At 40.4% G+C, this 13,308-nt stretch overlaps 1 protein-coding gene across 1 annotated transcript; it reads left to right on the plus strand.

Annotated features, from left to right (window-relative positions):
• Positions 1 to 1,932: 1,932 nt before the first annotated feature.
• mapk11 (mitogen-activated protein kinase 11) lies at positions 1,933 to 12,602 on the plus strand (the record flags this gene model as incomplete). The annotated part of the gene is made up of 12 exons (XM_083999449.1): positions 1,933 to 2,045; positions 4,480 to 4,609; positions 4,707 to 4,765; positions 6,252 to 6,363; positions 7,497 to 7,526; positions 7,773 to 7,820; positions 7,901 to 8,015; positions 8,103 to 8,174; positions 10,406 to 10,485; positions 11,357 to 11,435; positions 11,546 to 11,719; positions 12,529 to 12,602. 12 exons carry the CDS (start codon positions 1,933 to 1,935, stop codon positions 12,600 to 12,602), a joined length of 1,086 nt encoding a protein of 361 aa, XP_083855575.1.
• Between the last annotated feature and the right edge of the window lie 706 nt (positions 12,603 to 13,308).

Consider the following 13,308-nt stretch of genomic DNA (forward strand, 5'->3'; position numbering starts at 1 on the left):
GTTTTTTCGACATGAATAGTCTTATAGTTCATGTCATACTGTAAAAACCGGTCACTGATGTCACTGACTAATAGTCCACTTGTTGTGTTGTTTAAAATATAATTTGTAAATATATTGTCGATCAACGTGGCACCATGGGAGGTTATTCTCGTGGGTCTGGTGATTTTGGGATATAAATTCATGCTGTTTATTGTATTAATAAAGTCATTGGTCATTTTATGTTTATTTGGATTGAGGAAGTTGATATTGAAGTCTCCACAGATTAAATTTGTTTTGTGACTTAGTTTTGAGAACATTCCCTCCATCCAGTCACTGAATAGTTCAATACTCGACCCAGGTGTTAGATAAGAGCTTATAATTACACTTCTCTTTTTTTCTTTGTATATTTCTATTGATATACATTCCAGAACATTGTGAACAACCGTTGACATATTATCTATCACCCTGTAGTTTAAGGATTTGTCCACAAAGATCGCAACTCCTCCTCCACCTTTGTTTTGTCGATCTATATGCATAAACTCGTACCCTTCCAGCCCATTCCCCCCTTTTTCTGCGTTGATCCATGTCTCAGTTATTGCGATAATGTTGAATGGTTGTGTAAATTGTCGCAAGTAATCCTTGATGTTTGCAAAGTTAGCATACAAACTCCTACTGTTGATTGATAGTTTGCCATCCTTGTCAATTTGGTTATACAGGTCATCAGTGTAGTAGCAGCAGTTATTGTTGATTGAGCTGAAGAAGTTGTTATCCGGGTCTATATCATACTCCATATCCTGTGTATTGTGTTCAGTATATTTAAATGTTTGTAGTTCCAGATGTTCATGTTCACTAATCCTCAGAGTTATGTTGCTGTTGCATCCAGATGTGGCCTCTATCTGAAGACCTGAGAGTTCTGGATGGCTTATAAGTTACAAGCAAACCTGACAGATAAGAAGGACTAAGATCATTAAGAGCTTTAAGAATCTTAAAATCGATCATGAAGCACACAGGTAGCCAATGCAGGGACTTTAAAATCGGTGTAATGTGAGCTCTCTTTCTGGTCTTCGTTAGCACACGTGCAGCTGAGTTTTGGAGTAGTTGTAATGGTGCAATATTCTTTTTAGGAAGACCATGAGGAGCATTGCAATAATCAATCCTGCAGGTAATAAAAGCATGGATTAGTGTCTCTGTGTTTGCTGGGGAGAGAAAAGGATGCACTTTTGCAATATTTTTAGGATGTTAAAACCCGTTCTTAGTAGTTATTGTAGCCTAATGTTGATTCAACATTGATTTTGCATTGATATTTCAATTTCAACCGATGATTTAGATGGAAAATCAACATTGTTTCAATGCAGGCTTGCTATGTGGTGTTGTCTGGAGCTGAAGTTACAATATCCTGTTACAGATACTGTAATGAGCAATGTAAAACATCAATATAAAGGTGGGGAAAAAATCAGTCGTGCACATTTTTTTTACAGTAACTAAAAACTGAAAAATTTAAATGTAGGCTATTTATTTTTTGACCTCTCACAGCCCTCTTGCAGTATCTTCACGGCCCACCAGGGGGACACAGAGTGCTAATATAGAAAATATTACTAGGCTATTATTTCAGTGAATAACCCCACCACCACCACCACAAATTAAAATAATTATAGAGTCCATAAGTTTTTACTTAGCTCTTCACTTAAGATTAATTTTTAAAAAAACTTCCTATTTTGAGACAGTTCCCCTATGTCTGGCTGTGTGTGTGCGCGCGCGCGTGTGTGCGCGCGTGTCTGTGTGTGTTGGGGAGGGGGGAGCAGAGCATCAGTAACAGAAGAGGCGGCTTGCCCATGCACACAGCGGCACACTGTCCCATCTTCCATACTCTCCCTTCATTTCTATTCTCCGTGTCTTTCTTTTTCGTGCGCCCCTTCTTCTTCCTCCTCTTCTTCAGCGGTCGGCTCCGAGAAAATGTCGGCCAGACCGGGATTCTATCGACAGGAGCTCAACAAGACTGTGTGGGAGGTTCCGGAACGATACCAGAACCTGACACCGGTGGGCTCAGGAGCTTACGGATCTGTGTGGTGAGTGTGTGTGTGTGTGTGTATAGGCTCCCTATCTGCGCTGGGCCGGGTGTCGTGGTGAGGCTCACAGCCATGACCGAGCACTGGCGATGCACCAGCCTGCTGTGTCTGGATGAAGCTGAGTCCGTTATTTTTTATTTTTGTGTCGATGTTATAATTACCACGATGTTAGTATTACCAGTGGAATTACAGGATCAAGATTTGGACACAAAACATAGCATTCTCTTTGCGATTTAATATGCAGATGAATGAGAATTGTATGGTGCGTTCGACATATGGACAGAGCAGGTTACCACCCAAGGCAGGGAGGAAATGAAACAATGAGACAGTGCCAGTGCAGGAATTTCCTAGATACAGCTCACACACCCCACCCCAGCTCTCTACCCCGCCCCCCCTACCACATACACACATACACACATACACACATACACACATACACACACACTCTCTCTCTTCTGGGGAACCATAAAAATGCACATCTGGGAACAGCTGCTCCCAGCTGACACCATAATGAATCTAAATGAATGTCTGATACCTTGAAGCCTGCAGTAGGTTAATTAATTCATCATCATGAAGAGTAGCTATCCATATACCTGCACACCTTCCCTTCTGTCTCTGAATGCAGACTTAACCGAGCCACATCAGCTGATGCTGTTGCCATAGCAATTTGTGTGAATATTAAAAAAGTTGTTAATAGCAGGCTGAAGGAAATGTAGTGCGAATGGTTTTTGTTTTAATAGAACTGGATGGATGAATAATCAGATTTTAAAGACACAAATAAGAAGAGCAGCTTCATGCTTTCATCATGTTGGTACCTTAATAAAGAAAGTGAAAGTGAATGTTAACCCTGACCCTAACTCGAACTCCAAAAGCTTTAAGCTGTTTTCTATTTATGTCTCCTGAATCTGTGTCTGCATTTTGGGTCCGGCGCAAACCCCCCAAATGTGGTGACACATAGCTCATACAGGTTTATGGACTAATTATATCGTATAACTTGACTTGGTTAGAGACTACAAGACAAACCATTAAATCTAAACAACTTGTACCTTGCTCAGCCCTGGGAGTGTGATTTTCGATAGTGAGGAATGACAGTGGACATTTTAGAGCTGCAAAACAAGTGCAAAAGGCATAATAAACAATGCATATTGAATAATTTAACATGGAGTGCTTCTTGAATCTTGATCAGCCATGCAAAAAGGTTCTTATCTTGTCACCAAGACCTGATCCTGTTCATTATTTTCATATCTACGTCTGTGTTTACCTCTGTCTGCGAGACAAAAACTGGGTAAATAACTAAACACAGAAATTATTGAAGCTGATCAAGGAGCTAGGCTTTTATCCCATGTCTGCATCTGTTCAGTAATCTACAATTTTGGCATGAAGTCTCTAGCTTTTCCTCTCACATTTGTTGTGTCACAACTTTTTAGATTATTGATACAAAATTGGGGGACTGATTGGTGTGGAATGGATTGTTATTGATCAATGCCTGATTGTTTGGCATCAGTACACTTAAACTTACATAGATACATAAGTTCTAAAACAATCAATCAATAATCCTATGAATCATTTAATCAGCATGCAACTGCAGTATTTAATTGATGATACATCCGTTTTTGCCTAAATGTATAAATATGTATAATTTATGCCATCTTCTTGATTAGTTTGGTAACAGAAGATATACGTAGTTTCCCTTGGTGGATGATATGTTTACTTGATTCATCTCACATCCTGAGGTGAGTTGACAATATAAAGAGTGGTGCAGTAAGATCCATGTATGGAAACTGGCAGGGAGGGAGGTCTGTGTGTGAGGCCTGCCAGAAGCCTGGTTCGGACATCCAGGCTGGAATCGGGAGCTGTCATTTAGAGAGCTACATGGATAAACACAAGCATGTTTGTTAGAGTGTGGTTTACTCAGCATGTCAGCATCACTGCTTACTATGAATGATTCAGTAACGGGACACATACTGACTCTTGCGCTCACTGCTGCACAGTCTTTCTGTGTTCTCCTTGTTCTTCCTGTATCTGTCTTGGTTTCCAGACCTACAGCGTGTCTGGTGACACTAAGAGATAAGAAATTATCCATACCACCATCTCCTAATGCCTTATGTTGGCCTCTAATGTCTGCAGTGAAATGTATGTTTCATCAGTGGGTTGTGGCCAGTTTTATGCTATGGAGACAGGAGGGCAATCTTGTTAAAAAGGCTTGAGTCACTCAGGGCAGTTGTTGAGAGACACATGCTATGTAAGATCCAGCCATCTTGCAGGCTACAATATGTTTTGGCAGGTCAGAGAAACAGAAGAAGGTTTCAGCATTCATATGACATTTATATATCACGTCTGTTGCCATTATGTCATGTCAGCTTCTTTATGTCAGTGGAACAGTAAACAACGCTTCCCATACAGGCAAGTTTTTATTTTGTCTCTGTGTCTTCAGCTCAGCATACGATGTGGTCTTAAGACAGAAGGTTGCAGTGAAGAAACTGTCCAGGCCTTTTCAGTCTCTGATCCACAGCCGCCGCTCGTACCGGGAACTCAGACTGCTCAAGCACATGAAACATGAGAATGTGAGTGCTGCTCCTTCACAGATACCCTGAGACACACAGACAGACTGCATGATTCTGCTTTGTTATTGATCTGCTCTGCTGGTTTCTGTCTGTACAGGTAATTGGGCTGCTGGATGTCTTCACACCAGCTGCAACATTAGAAGAATTCAATGAACTGTAAGTTTATTATATCTGTTTATTCTGACATTTAGAGCCACAGTAATTGTTTTATCCTAGTTAGTTTGATGCATTTCTCATACCAGAAACATAATTCTCTCATCTCTTATAGTTTTTCTCTGTCGCTTTGATGCCATTCTCACACCAGAAACATCATTCTCACAACTCTTAATGCAATGCATTTCTCATTACACTAAATCACCTGTGCAAAAGCTTCTACAACAATCAAATCCTTGTTCAGATGTCTTCAAACCTGCCAGGTCAGTCAATCACTTCAACTTTGTTAAAGGGATAGTTCAACATTTTGGCAAATTGCCAATTGCCATAATCCCTATAGTCATAGCAGTAGGTTTGTTACCTTTAATTGTCAGTGCAAGCTATTTTTTAGAACGACGAGCTGCTCAGAGTTACGCTACAGAGGCTAATGGGATTTCTTGTTGTGTGAGTTGTTTTAGAGGCAAATACATGCAAAACCGCTGATGCGCGTTCCCGTTGGCGATAGTTTTTCGGCAAGCAGTCACTGCATTTGCCTCTAAAACAACTCTGTCTGGTAACGTTCTGTTATTATCTAGCGTGGTGAATGTGCTGGTCACAACTTGTCCACCAGAGCATTTTGGAGTTGTTGGATTGTGTATTTGATGAGTTTGATGAGGGAAACCAAGAAATCCCATTAGCCTCCGTAGCGTAGCTCTGAACAGCTCACAGTTCTGCTCCGCCATTCTAAAAATAGCTTGCACCGACAATTAAAGGTAACAAACCTACTGCTATGACTATAGGGATTATGGCAATGGGCCAATTTGCCAAAATGTTGAACTATCCCTTTAAAATAAACCTTTTCACTAGTGCTTCAAGACTCAGCAAACATTACAGACAAGAGTTGAGCATCTGCAGCAGGTGAACTCTCTACTGATGATTGACTGGCCTCGAACTTTAGTTGGGAGTCAAATTCAGTTACCAAATGATACCATCAATTCAACATTTGTGCCATTTGTGGTACTTGCTTTGGGTTGGTTGCTATTTTTCTGAGGTCATTGATCAGTTTTTGACACATTTAGGTCAAAGGAAGTTAGCATTGTGAGCGAGAGATCTGTTATTCTATCTGACAATCTGTTGTGAGAGCTTAAAAACTTAAACTGAATTTACGGAAATGTGTGCGGCACAGCAGCTTAACAATCCTCACACTTCCTCTAATCAATCTCATCACTACTCATACATTAAAAACTCGTATAGATGAACTAAAGGAAAACAGTCAAGGCGTGTAAAAGTACAGAGAGCCGCATTAGGAGTTGTGAGAATTGTGTTTTGCTTGTCAAAATGTCTGTGTAGGATGTGGGAATAGTGATGAGGGTGATCCTGGAGATTACTGTCTTGTAGAGATGTCTGACAGAGTTGCCATTGCGGTGTCACCATGTTCTACTCCAACCAAGAACCCCAAACTTACCCCACACTCCCCCATTAACTCATACATACACTCTCCCTTTTCTAGTTACCTGGTGACTAACCTGATGGGGGCAGACCTCAATAACATTGTTAAGTTTCAGAGGTTGTCAGATGAACACGTGCAGTTCCTAATTTATCAGCTGCTCCGCGGCCTCAAGGTAATACTCTACAAGTACTCCAGCACTCTACTAGTGCTCTTCTATGTTATGCCTACTGCCACACTACACGCCACATAGTAAACAGTGTGTATTGGGCTACATTCACAATACTACATTTTCGTTTTAAAACATCTTTCTAAAATATCTTATACTATGTTTCTGCCTACCATCCACACTGTTCCTGAGTTTATCAGCTCCCAAACAGAGTGATCGTGATCTCACTTAGTAAAAGCAACAAGAACAATGGATTACAAGTGTTTCTATGCTCTCTATTTTAAATGCAGCTGCCTCTCCATTCCTTGTTCAAAGTCAAAGTCAAAGTTTTTGTGCTACTGATCCACAGCAGAGACATTCTACTTCCTTTTTACACCGGCTCAAGCATGCCCTCTATGGATTGAGATCATTTTCACTTGAAATGAAAATGTAGTAATGGGGAAGTAGCCATAATATGCAGATAGAAATGCTACTGTCATGTCCTACTTTAACACCACAATCATATATTACTTAAATTATATACTTATTCTTATTATACAAATGCTCATCATGCAATTTTACCATTGATGTGAAGTTTGTCTTTACAATTTTCTTGAAGTGGCAGAGGATAACTTGGCTGTCTGAACATTTATCAGTATTAAGTATAGATATAGTGAATGTTAATGTTTTTTTTAAAACTGTTTATTCATTACTGTTAGTGAATTCTGCCATCTGCTATTTTGCTAGCAAGTTTTCATGCTCAGTTGCAGCATAATGTACAGACGCTAGAGCTGATTTAAGTGTAGTGTAATGATCATTTATAAGCTGAACGTTTTACTGCTCCTTCTGGTTGGAATCACTGTTGTGAGAACTTCTTCGTGTGAACCTGTTGCGGTTGCACAAATACTTGAGTGTCCCTGGACTGAAATTATTGCATTACTGATATTATAGTGATTCGTTTTTATTGTTAGACATCACACTGTTTGTCTGTATTTTCCTTCCAACACAGCAGCAGTAGAGCCTTCTTGGTTAGCATGGGAAAGACAAAAACATCTTGCCTTTTTGGGGGGTTAATATGGTGAATTGCACTGTTGACCCATGGCTTTCTTTATGTTCCCTCGCTCTAACCCAACCCCAACCCACCCCCACCTGTCCAACAGTATATCCATTCAGCAGGATTGATTCACAGAGTGAGTGCTCTCTCTTTGCGCTTCTCTCCTTTATTATCTCTAAAGTTGCTTTAAGCATCATCTGTCTGACAGTATCATAATTTGGCACTGTCTTTATATTAAATGTGAAATGCTCTTTTACTTTCTACAGATGTTCTCTGTATACATTCAATTAATTTAGGATTTTTGAATGCCTATTCCTCTCTTGGTAGAATTTTTAATTTTCATCATGTTTCTCTTCTCCTTTGTCTGTTTTATCTTTTCCAGGACCTCAAGCCCAGTAATGTGGCAGTAAATGAGGACTGTGAGCTGAGGGTAAGACTAACCTTCAGCTTAAATCTACACATTTTTCACCTCACCCTTCAGTCTCAACCATGGCTATAACTGTTCTACAGATCCTTGACTTTGGATTGGCCAGACAGACAGATGACGAGATGACAGGGTATGTGGCGACACGCTGGTACAGAGCACCAGAGATAATGTTGAATTGGATGCACTATAATCAAAATGGTAAGACTCTGTTAGACTATAGACATTTTTATTCCACATGCATTGCAATTTAGGTGAGTGACTGAACCTCTGGTGTTTCTGTTGCAGTTGATATTTGGTCAGTGGGATGCATAATGGGAGAGCTACTGAAGGGAAAAGTCCTATTTCCTGGCACTGACTGTATCCTTTATCAATCCACCACACCCATTTTACCATCAACCTCTTATTACCTCTTTAGTGTGCGTATCCAGATTTCTTGTGGATTTGCATTACAATCGCAGACTTTTCTGCGGGGGAGGGGAAGTAGCAGTGAGAAGAGTGAATGAATAGGTTTGATCACAAAGGCCTGAAACCTCTGTTTGTTGTATTCAGTGTCTAACTGCAAGCAGAGCTGAAACAGATTTGATTTACTGATTTTTTGCTGTGGTGCTTAAGCTGTGGTATAGTTTTAATTAATTTCCCATGTGACAAGATAATGAGTAACATCCCACATCCACCCTACAATGTTTTCGTTAAGCTTCAGCTAATTTCGGATACAGAGCCTAAAGTCCTTTGAAAGTAGATTGTTTCTGTTTTAAAGGGATACGCCAACATTTTTTTTTTCGTGTCTTGCCTCACTCCCGAGTCCATGACAAGCAGATAGACACCATCCTTTCGACTGTGCGTGCAGTAACGAGGGAGATAGAGCCCGTATCGCCCGTAATTAGCTTATTCAAACGCTGGAAGTGTAGGTAATGTTAGCCTGCCTCCACCTAAAGTCATCAGAGACACTCTTCAGCAACTCTAACAGAAACCGGCGGGTCGATCTTCATCTCAGAGCTGACAAAACTCTCCAGTAAGGCATCTTGAACAGTCAAATGCCGGTAACGGGACGAAATCGGTCAAAATGGAGGGTTCAAGCAAAGACGGTTTATTTTGGTTCAAGCTAGCTACATCGAGGGTAGGTTAGCTTTCTATTTCAAAGTAAAAGCACAAATTCTATCGTCGCCTAAAAATGTTTGAAATGTCGATAAAGTGATATATTTACAGAGTTTAGAGCTAAAATGAAATCAGCTTCTGACTGCTGATTTCGGCTCGGGTAGGAGGCAGGCTACAACAACACCTATGCACTTCTAGCGTTTGAGCTAAGCTAATTACGGGCAATACAGGCTCTATCTCCTTTGTTACTGCACGCACAGTCGAAAGGATGGTGTCTATCTGCTTGTCATGGACTCGGGAGTGAGGCAAGACACAACATTTTTTTTGGGCATATATCCCTTTAAAATTCGGAGTCCAAACTATCACTGCTGAAATGTGTACTTGAGCAGGAAGCAGAGAGGAAAAACAAAGGTAGTTGCTGCATTAACACGCAGATTTTAACTGGACAACAGCTTCTATACTAGTAACCTAAAGAAAACAAGATCAGTAACTTGTTTATTTCATTGTCTGACGTCTTGCACAGTTTCAAGCATCAGCATCTACTTGTCACTTTCACTGCTGATGCTTTTACTGTTTTTCATCACTGCAGCTCAGAATAACATGAAGAGACAATAACTGAAAATAAAAACTAAATCTCTGCTGTCCAAGATCAATCAATACTTTCATGACTGCAAAGATATAACTCTGGGCTATTATGATTGGAAGTATGAGAGACAGTAAGTCAGTAGAGAGAGAGATGGGAATGAAATGCAGCAAAAGCCCGCGAGTTGGACTCACACCCGGGCAGCTGCAGGAAGGAGTATGCCTTTATTAGATGTAGTATAAGAAGACTAGATGACTCACCTGCCGCTGCTGCCCAATGACACGTCGTAGCTATCTTGGGACGGGCAACTCTCTCCCTCAGAGCATTAAGCCTATGGTGCATGTTCTGCTATAATGACCAGAACTTGCTCAGTTTTTGTCCGATTTCCAAACGGTTTGATATTTTATGAACATTTATGCAGTTATGATGCAGCATACTTAAATCACAGATAATTTTAATCATGTATTTTTTTATTTTTTTATATAAAAGTAACATTATAGTAACATTATGCAAGTAATAGCTACTGATTTATTTTTCACAGAGTTATGAATAGTTTTTTTAGTGAAGACGACTGGATCACCTATCTGCACTGTAACTGCAGCCAGAGTCAGAGTAAGTTGCCTGTCCTCAATATGGCTGACTGTGAGCTACGCCTGTGTGTAGTCCATGGGGCATCTACCTATATCTCTATGTATATTTGCTATGGGGTGATATATGGGGTGATTGTAATGTTCTTTGATGTTGTGGGCTTTCCATGCCTTGATTGTTGTAGAACATCATGAGAGAGGTAGGAAATCAGGGGGGGGAGTGGGGGATGACATACAGCAAAATAATAGAATTAATGGGAAATATGTACTCTACTCTATGATGCTTACAAGTGTTGATGAACCTTGACCCTCACCGCTCTGAGACATTGATCAGCTGAAGAGAATCATGGAGGTGGTTGGGACGCCGACACCTGAGCTGTTAAAGAAGATCTGTTCTGAACATGTAAGGAAGGGGGGGAATAGAGCAACTAGTAGCATCACCATTGGTTAAATGTCTGCTCAGACCTGCTAACATGTTATTGTTGGCAGCGGAACACCTGGGTCAAATTACTCTGATTGTCAGCCAAAATGTGATTGCCATCCACAGGCATGCGGCCCATGGCCACATAAACCTGTATTGCTCAGTTTACACACATCTGCAGCTGCTTTTATCTGTATCAAATACTCAAATCCTAGGCCTATAAATAGTAATACACACAACATTGTGTCTGCACTGCAGTAATAGCAACGGCATGTCTTTGTTCAGTTTCAATAAACAGAAACCACAAGACTATTCACATCATGATTAGTCTTTTCACATCATGAATAATTTGTGGCCATAGTAATCCATGCAATTGACATGCCATGCAGGCTAGCTATACAATCATATAGTAAGTAACACTACAGTTTTGTTCCCAAAGCTTTTTTGTGTTCAGTGTCCATTTTACACTGGGTAAAGACCTCAGCATGTGATGTGACAGGTCTTAACCAGTCTGCATGGGTCCAGCAGCTCAATTGTATTCACGTGTGCTCTTGAGGTGCATGTGAACGTATTGCTCCTTAAAGTTGTGTGCATCCTTAGTCCAAACAGACAGATGCACTTGAATGACAAAGGAAAGGAGTCAATCTGCTTTCATAATTGGGTTTACCCACACATAAAAAACAGCTTATACCTGATCATTTTGGTGGAGAAAGCGATATATCTCAATGGCTCCTTGCACTGATGAAAGCAGTCTGTTCCGATCCACCAGTCATTCCAATTATATAACTGTTGCTTGAGTAGTCAATGTGTTAGTGTGTTGGGGTGTTGAGCTGAAAAGCTGGACTGTTTGCAGGCACAGAAGTACATCCAGTCTCTACCCTTCATGCCACAGCAGGACCTGGAGAAGATCTTTAGAGGAGCTAATCCACAAGGTGAGTGATTCAGATTTCATTACCACCACGCCCCTAAATTCAGTTGTTCCAGAGGCTTCTGGCAATAGCTGCACCCTCCTTAATAGTCTCCATGTCTGTCTCTTGATCAGCTGTTGATCTGCTCAAGCGAATGTTGGTTCTGGACTGTGATGGAAGGATCTCAGCCAATGAAGCTCTGTCACACCCCTACTTCTCACAGTACCATGATCCAGATGACGAACCAGAGGCCTCACCTTACGATCAAACGCTAGAGAGCAAAGACCGGACCCTAGAAGAATGGAAAGGTACGGCTTTGATCTGAATGTAACACTAAAATCTACAACAGCTGAGAATAGACAGTACAACAAACTAGGGCTGGGACGATATGCTTTTCTCCCGATTCGATTCTTCTACGATTTTTTGGAATGGCGATTCGATTTAAATTGCGATTCTACGATATTGCCAATTCTCTCGATTTTTAGTCTGCATTTAACATTTATCTTCACACAAATACTGTAGGAGCCTATAAATTAACATACTCCATTATAAAGTGAACTTAAACCCTTTTCAAAACCTGTACTCTCTGTATGTAAAAAAGGCTAACAAATGCACATTGCACAATATAAAAAAAAAAATCGATTTTTTCTCCCACCCCTACAACAAACCCATATTTCCATTCTAATCAAAGACATTTAAAACAAATTAAAAGACATGACATGACTTCAGCAAATGTAATTTTTTCAGAACACTCTCACTTCCTTTTAGTTCTACTGAAACGCTTTTTTGTAGAGGAAAATGTTGCACAAACAGATCCAAAGTGAACTTTTGCACATGGTTCAATGATGATGAAGTGCTTGACTACATAAAATATGACCATCACACCATCAACATGATTCGGTTTCAGCTCATTAGGGAGTTTTATGGTCTGTTAAATGTGAGTTATGGTGGATAATTATATTTTATACCCAGCTGAACAAATACAAATATAAAACTGAACACAAGTTGCTCACACAGGCTTGTGCTCTTGGTTCTTGGTTAATAATGACAGGTGAATTTAATGGACTGTTTCAATGCAACTTCTTGTCCTTGATTTTTTTCATATGCATGTCCACAGAGTTGGTGTTTGAGGAGGTGAACAGCGTCAAAGAATCCGGCAGCAAGACTGATAGCCTTCAGGCGGAGCAGTGAGCCTCCCTCTGCTCTACCTGCACCAGAAAGACTGAGGAGAAAAAGCTGTGTCCCCTGCTCAGTGTGACTGTGTTTGATTTCCTGTCATGAGTGTGTTCAAGCAGCAGGACTGGATCAGATGTGCACATCACTATTACAAGGAGCATTTTAGAATAAGATACAGGGATCCATGCTGCAGAAAGTTCCCCTTCCTCTTGTATTTGCTCTCGGTGAGGGTGAAATGAAGAGCAGTTCAACTCAGCAACACCAGGGGGCCACAAATGATGAGAAGACTAATACATGGCTTAATGAAGCAAACCATGTTTACAGACTGATAGGTCAAAGAAGAAAAGCCTACACCAGAATCTCCAAAGCTACAATAGGAACACCTCCCTTCCCATGAGCAGTTGCTGCTTACATATATGGACTTCATGTTGAAATGCTTATAGCCATGCCATTTCATGTCACAGAACAGTTTAAGCCTGCATACTACTGCATGACTTGTGCATTTAATCATGACAGCATATTACTCCTTCTGTACTATAAGCATTGACACTGCTCACTGCCCTGCCACACTGGTATTGAACCAGTTTTAGGGTCAATGTGAAAAACAACTTGCTACAAATAAATGCAACTGCAAAAACAAAACAAAACAATATATATATACAGTATATATATATATATATTTAAACCAAATGTGCTTTTAATCAGCACATTGACTGGTCAA

This window comes from Trachurus trachurus (genome assembly GCF_905171665.1).
Source record: "Trachurus trachurus genome assembly, chromosome: 23".
NCBI lineage: Eukaryota > Metazoa > Chordata > Actinopteri > Carangiformes > Carangidae > Trachurus > Trachurus trachurus.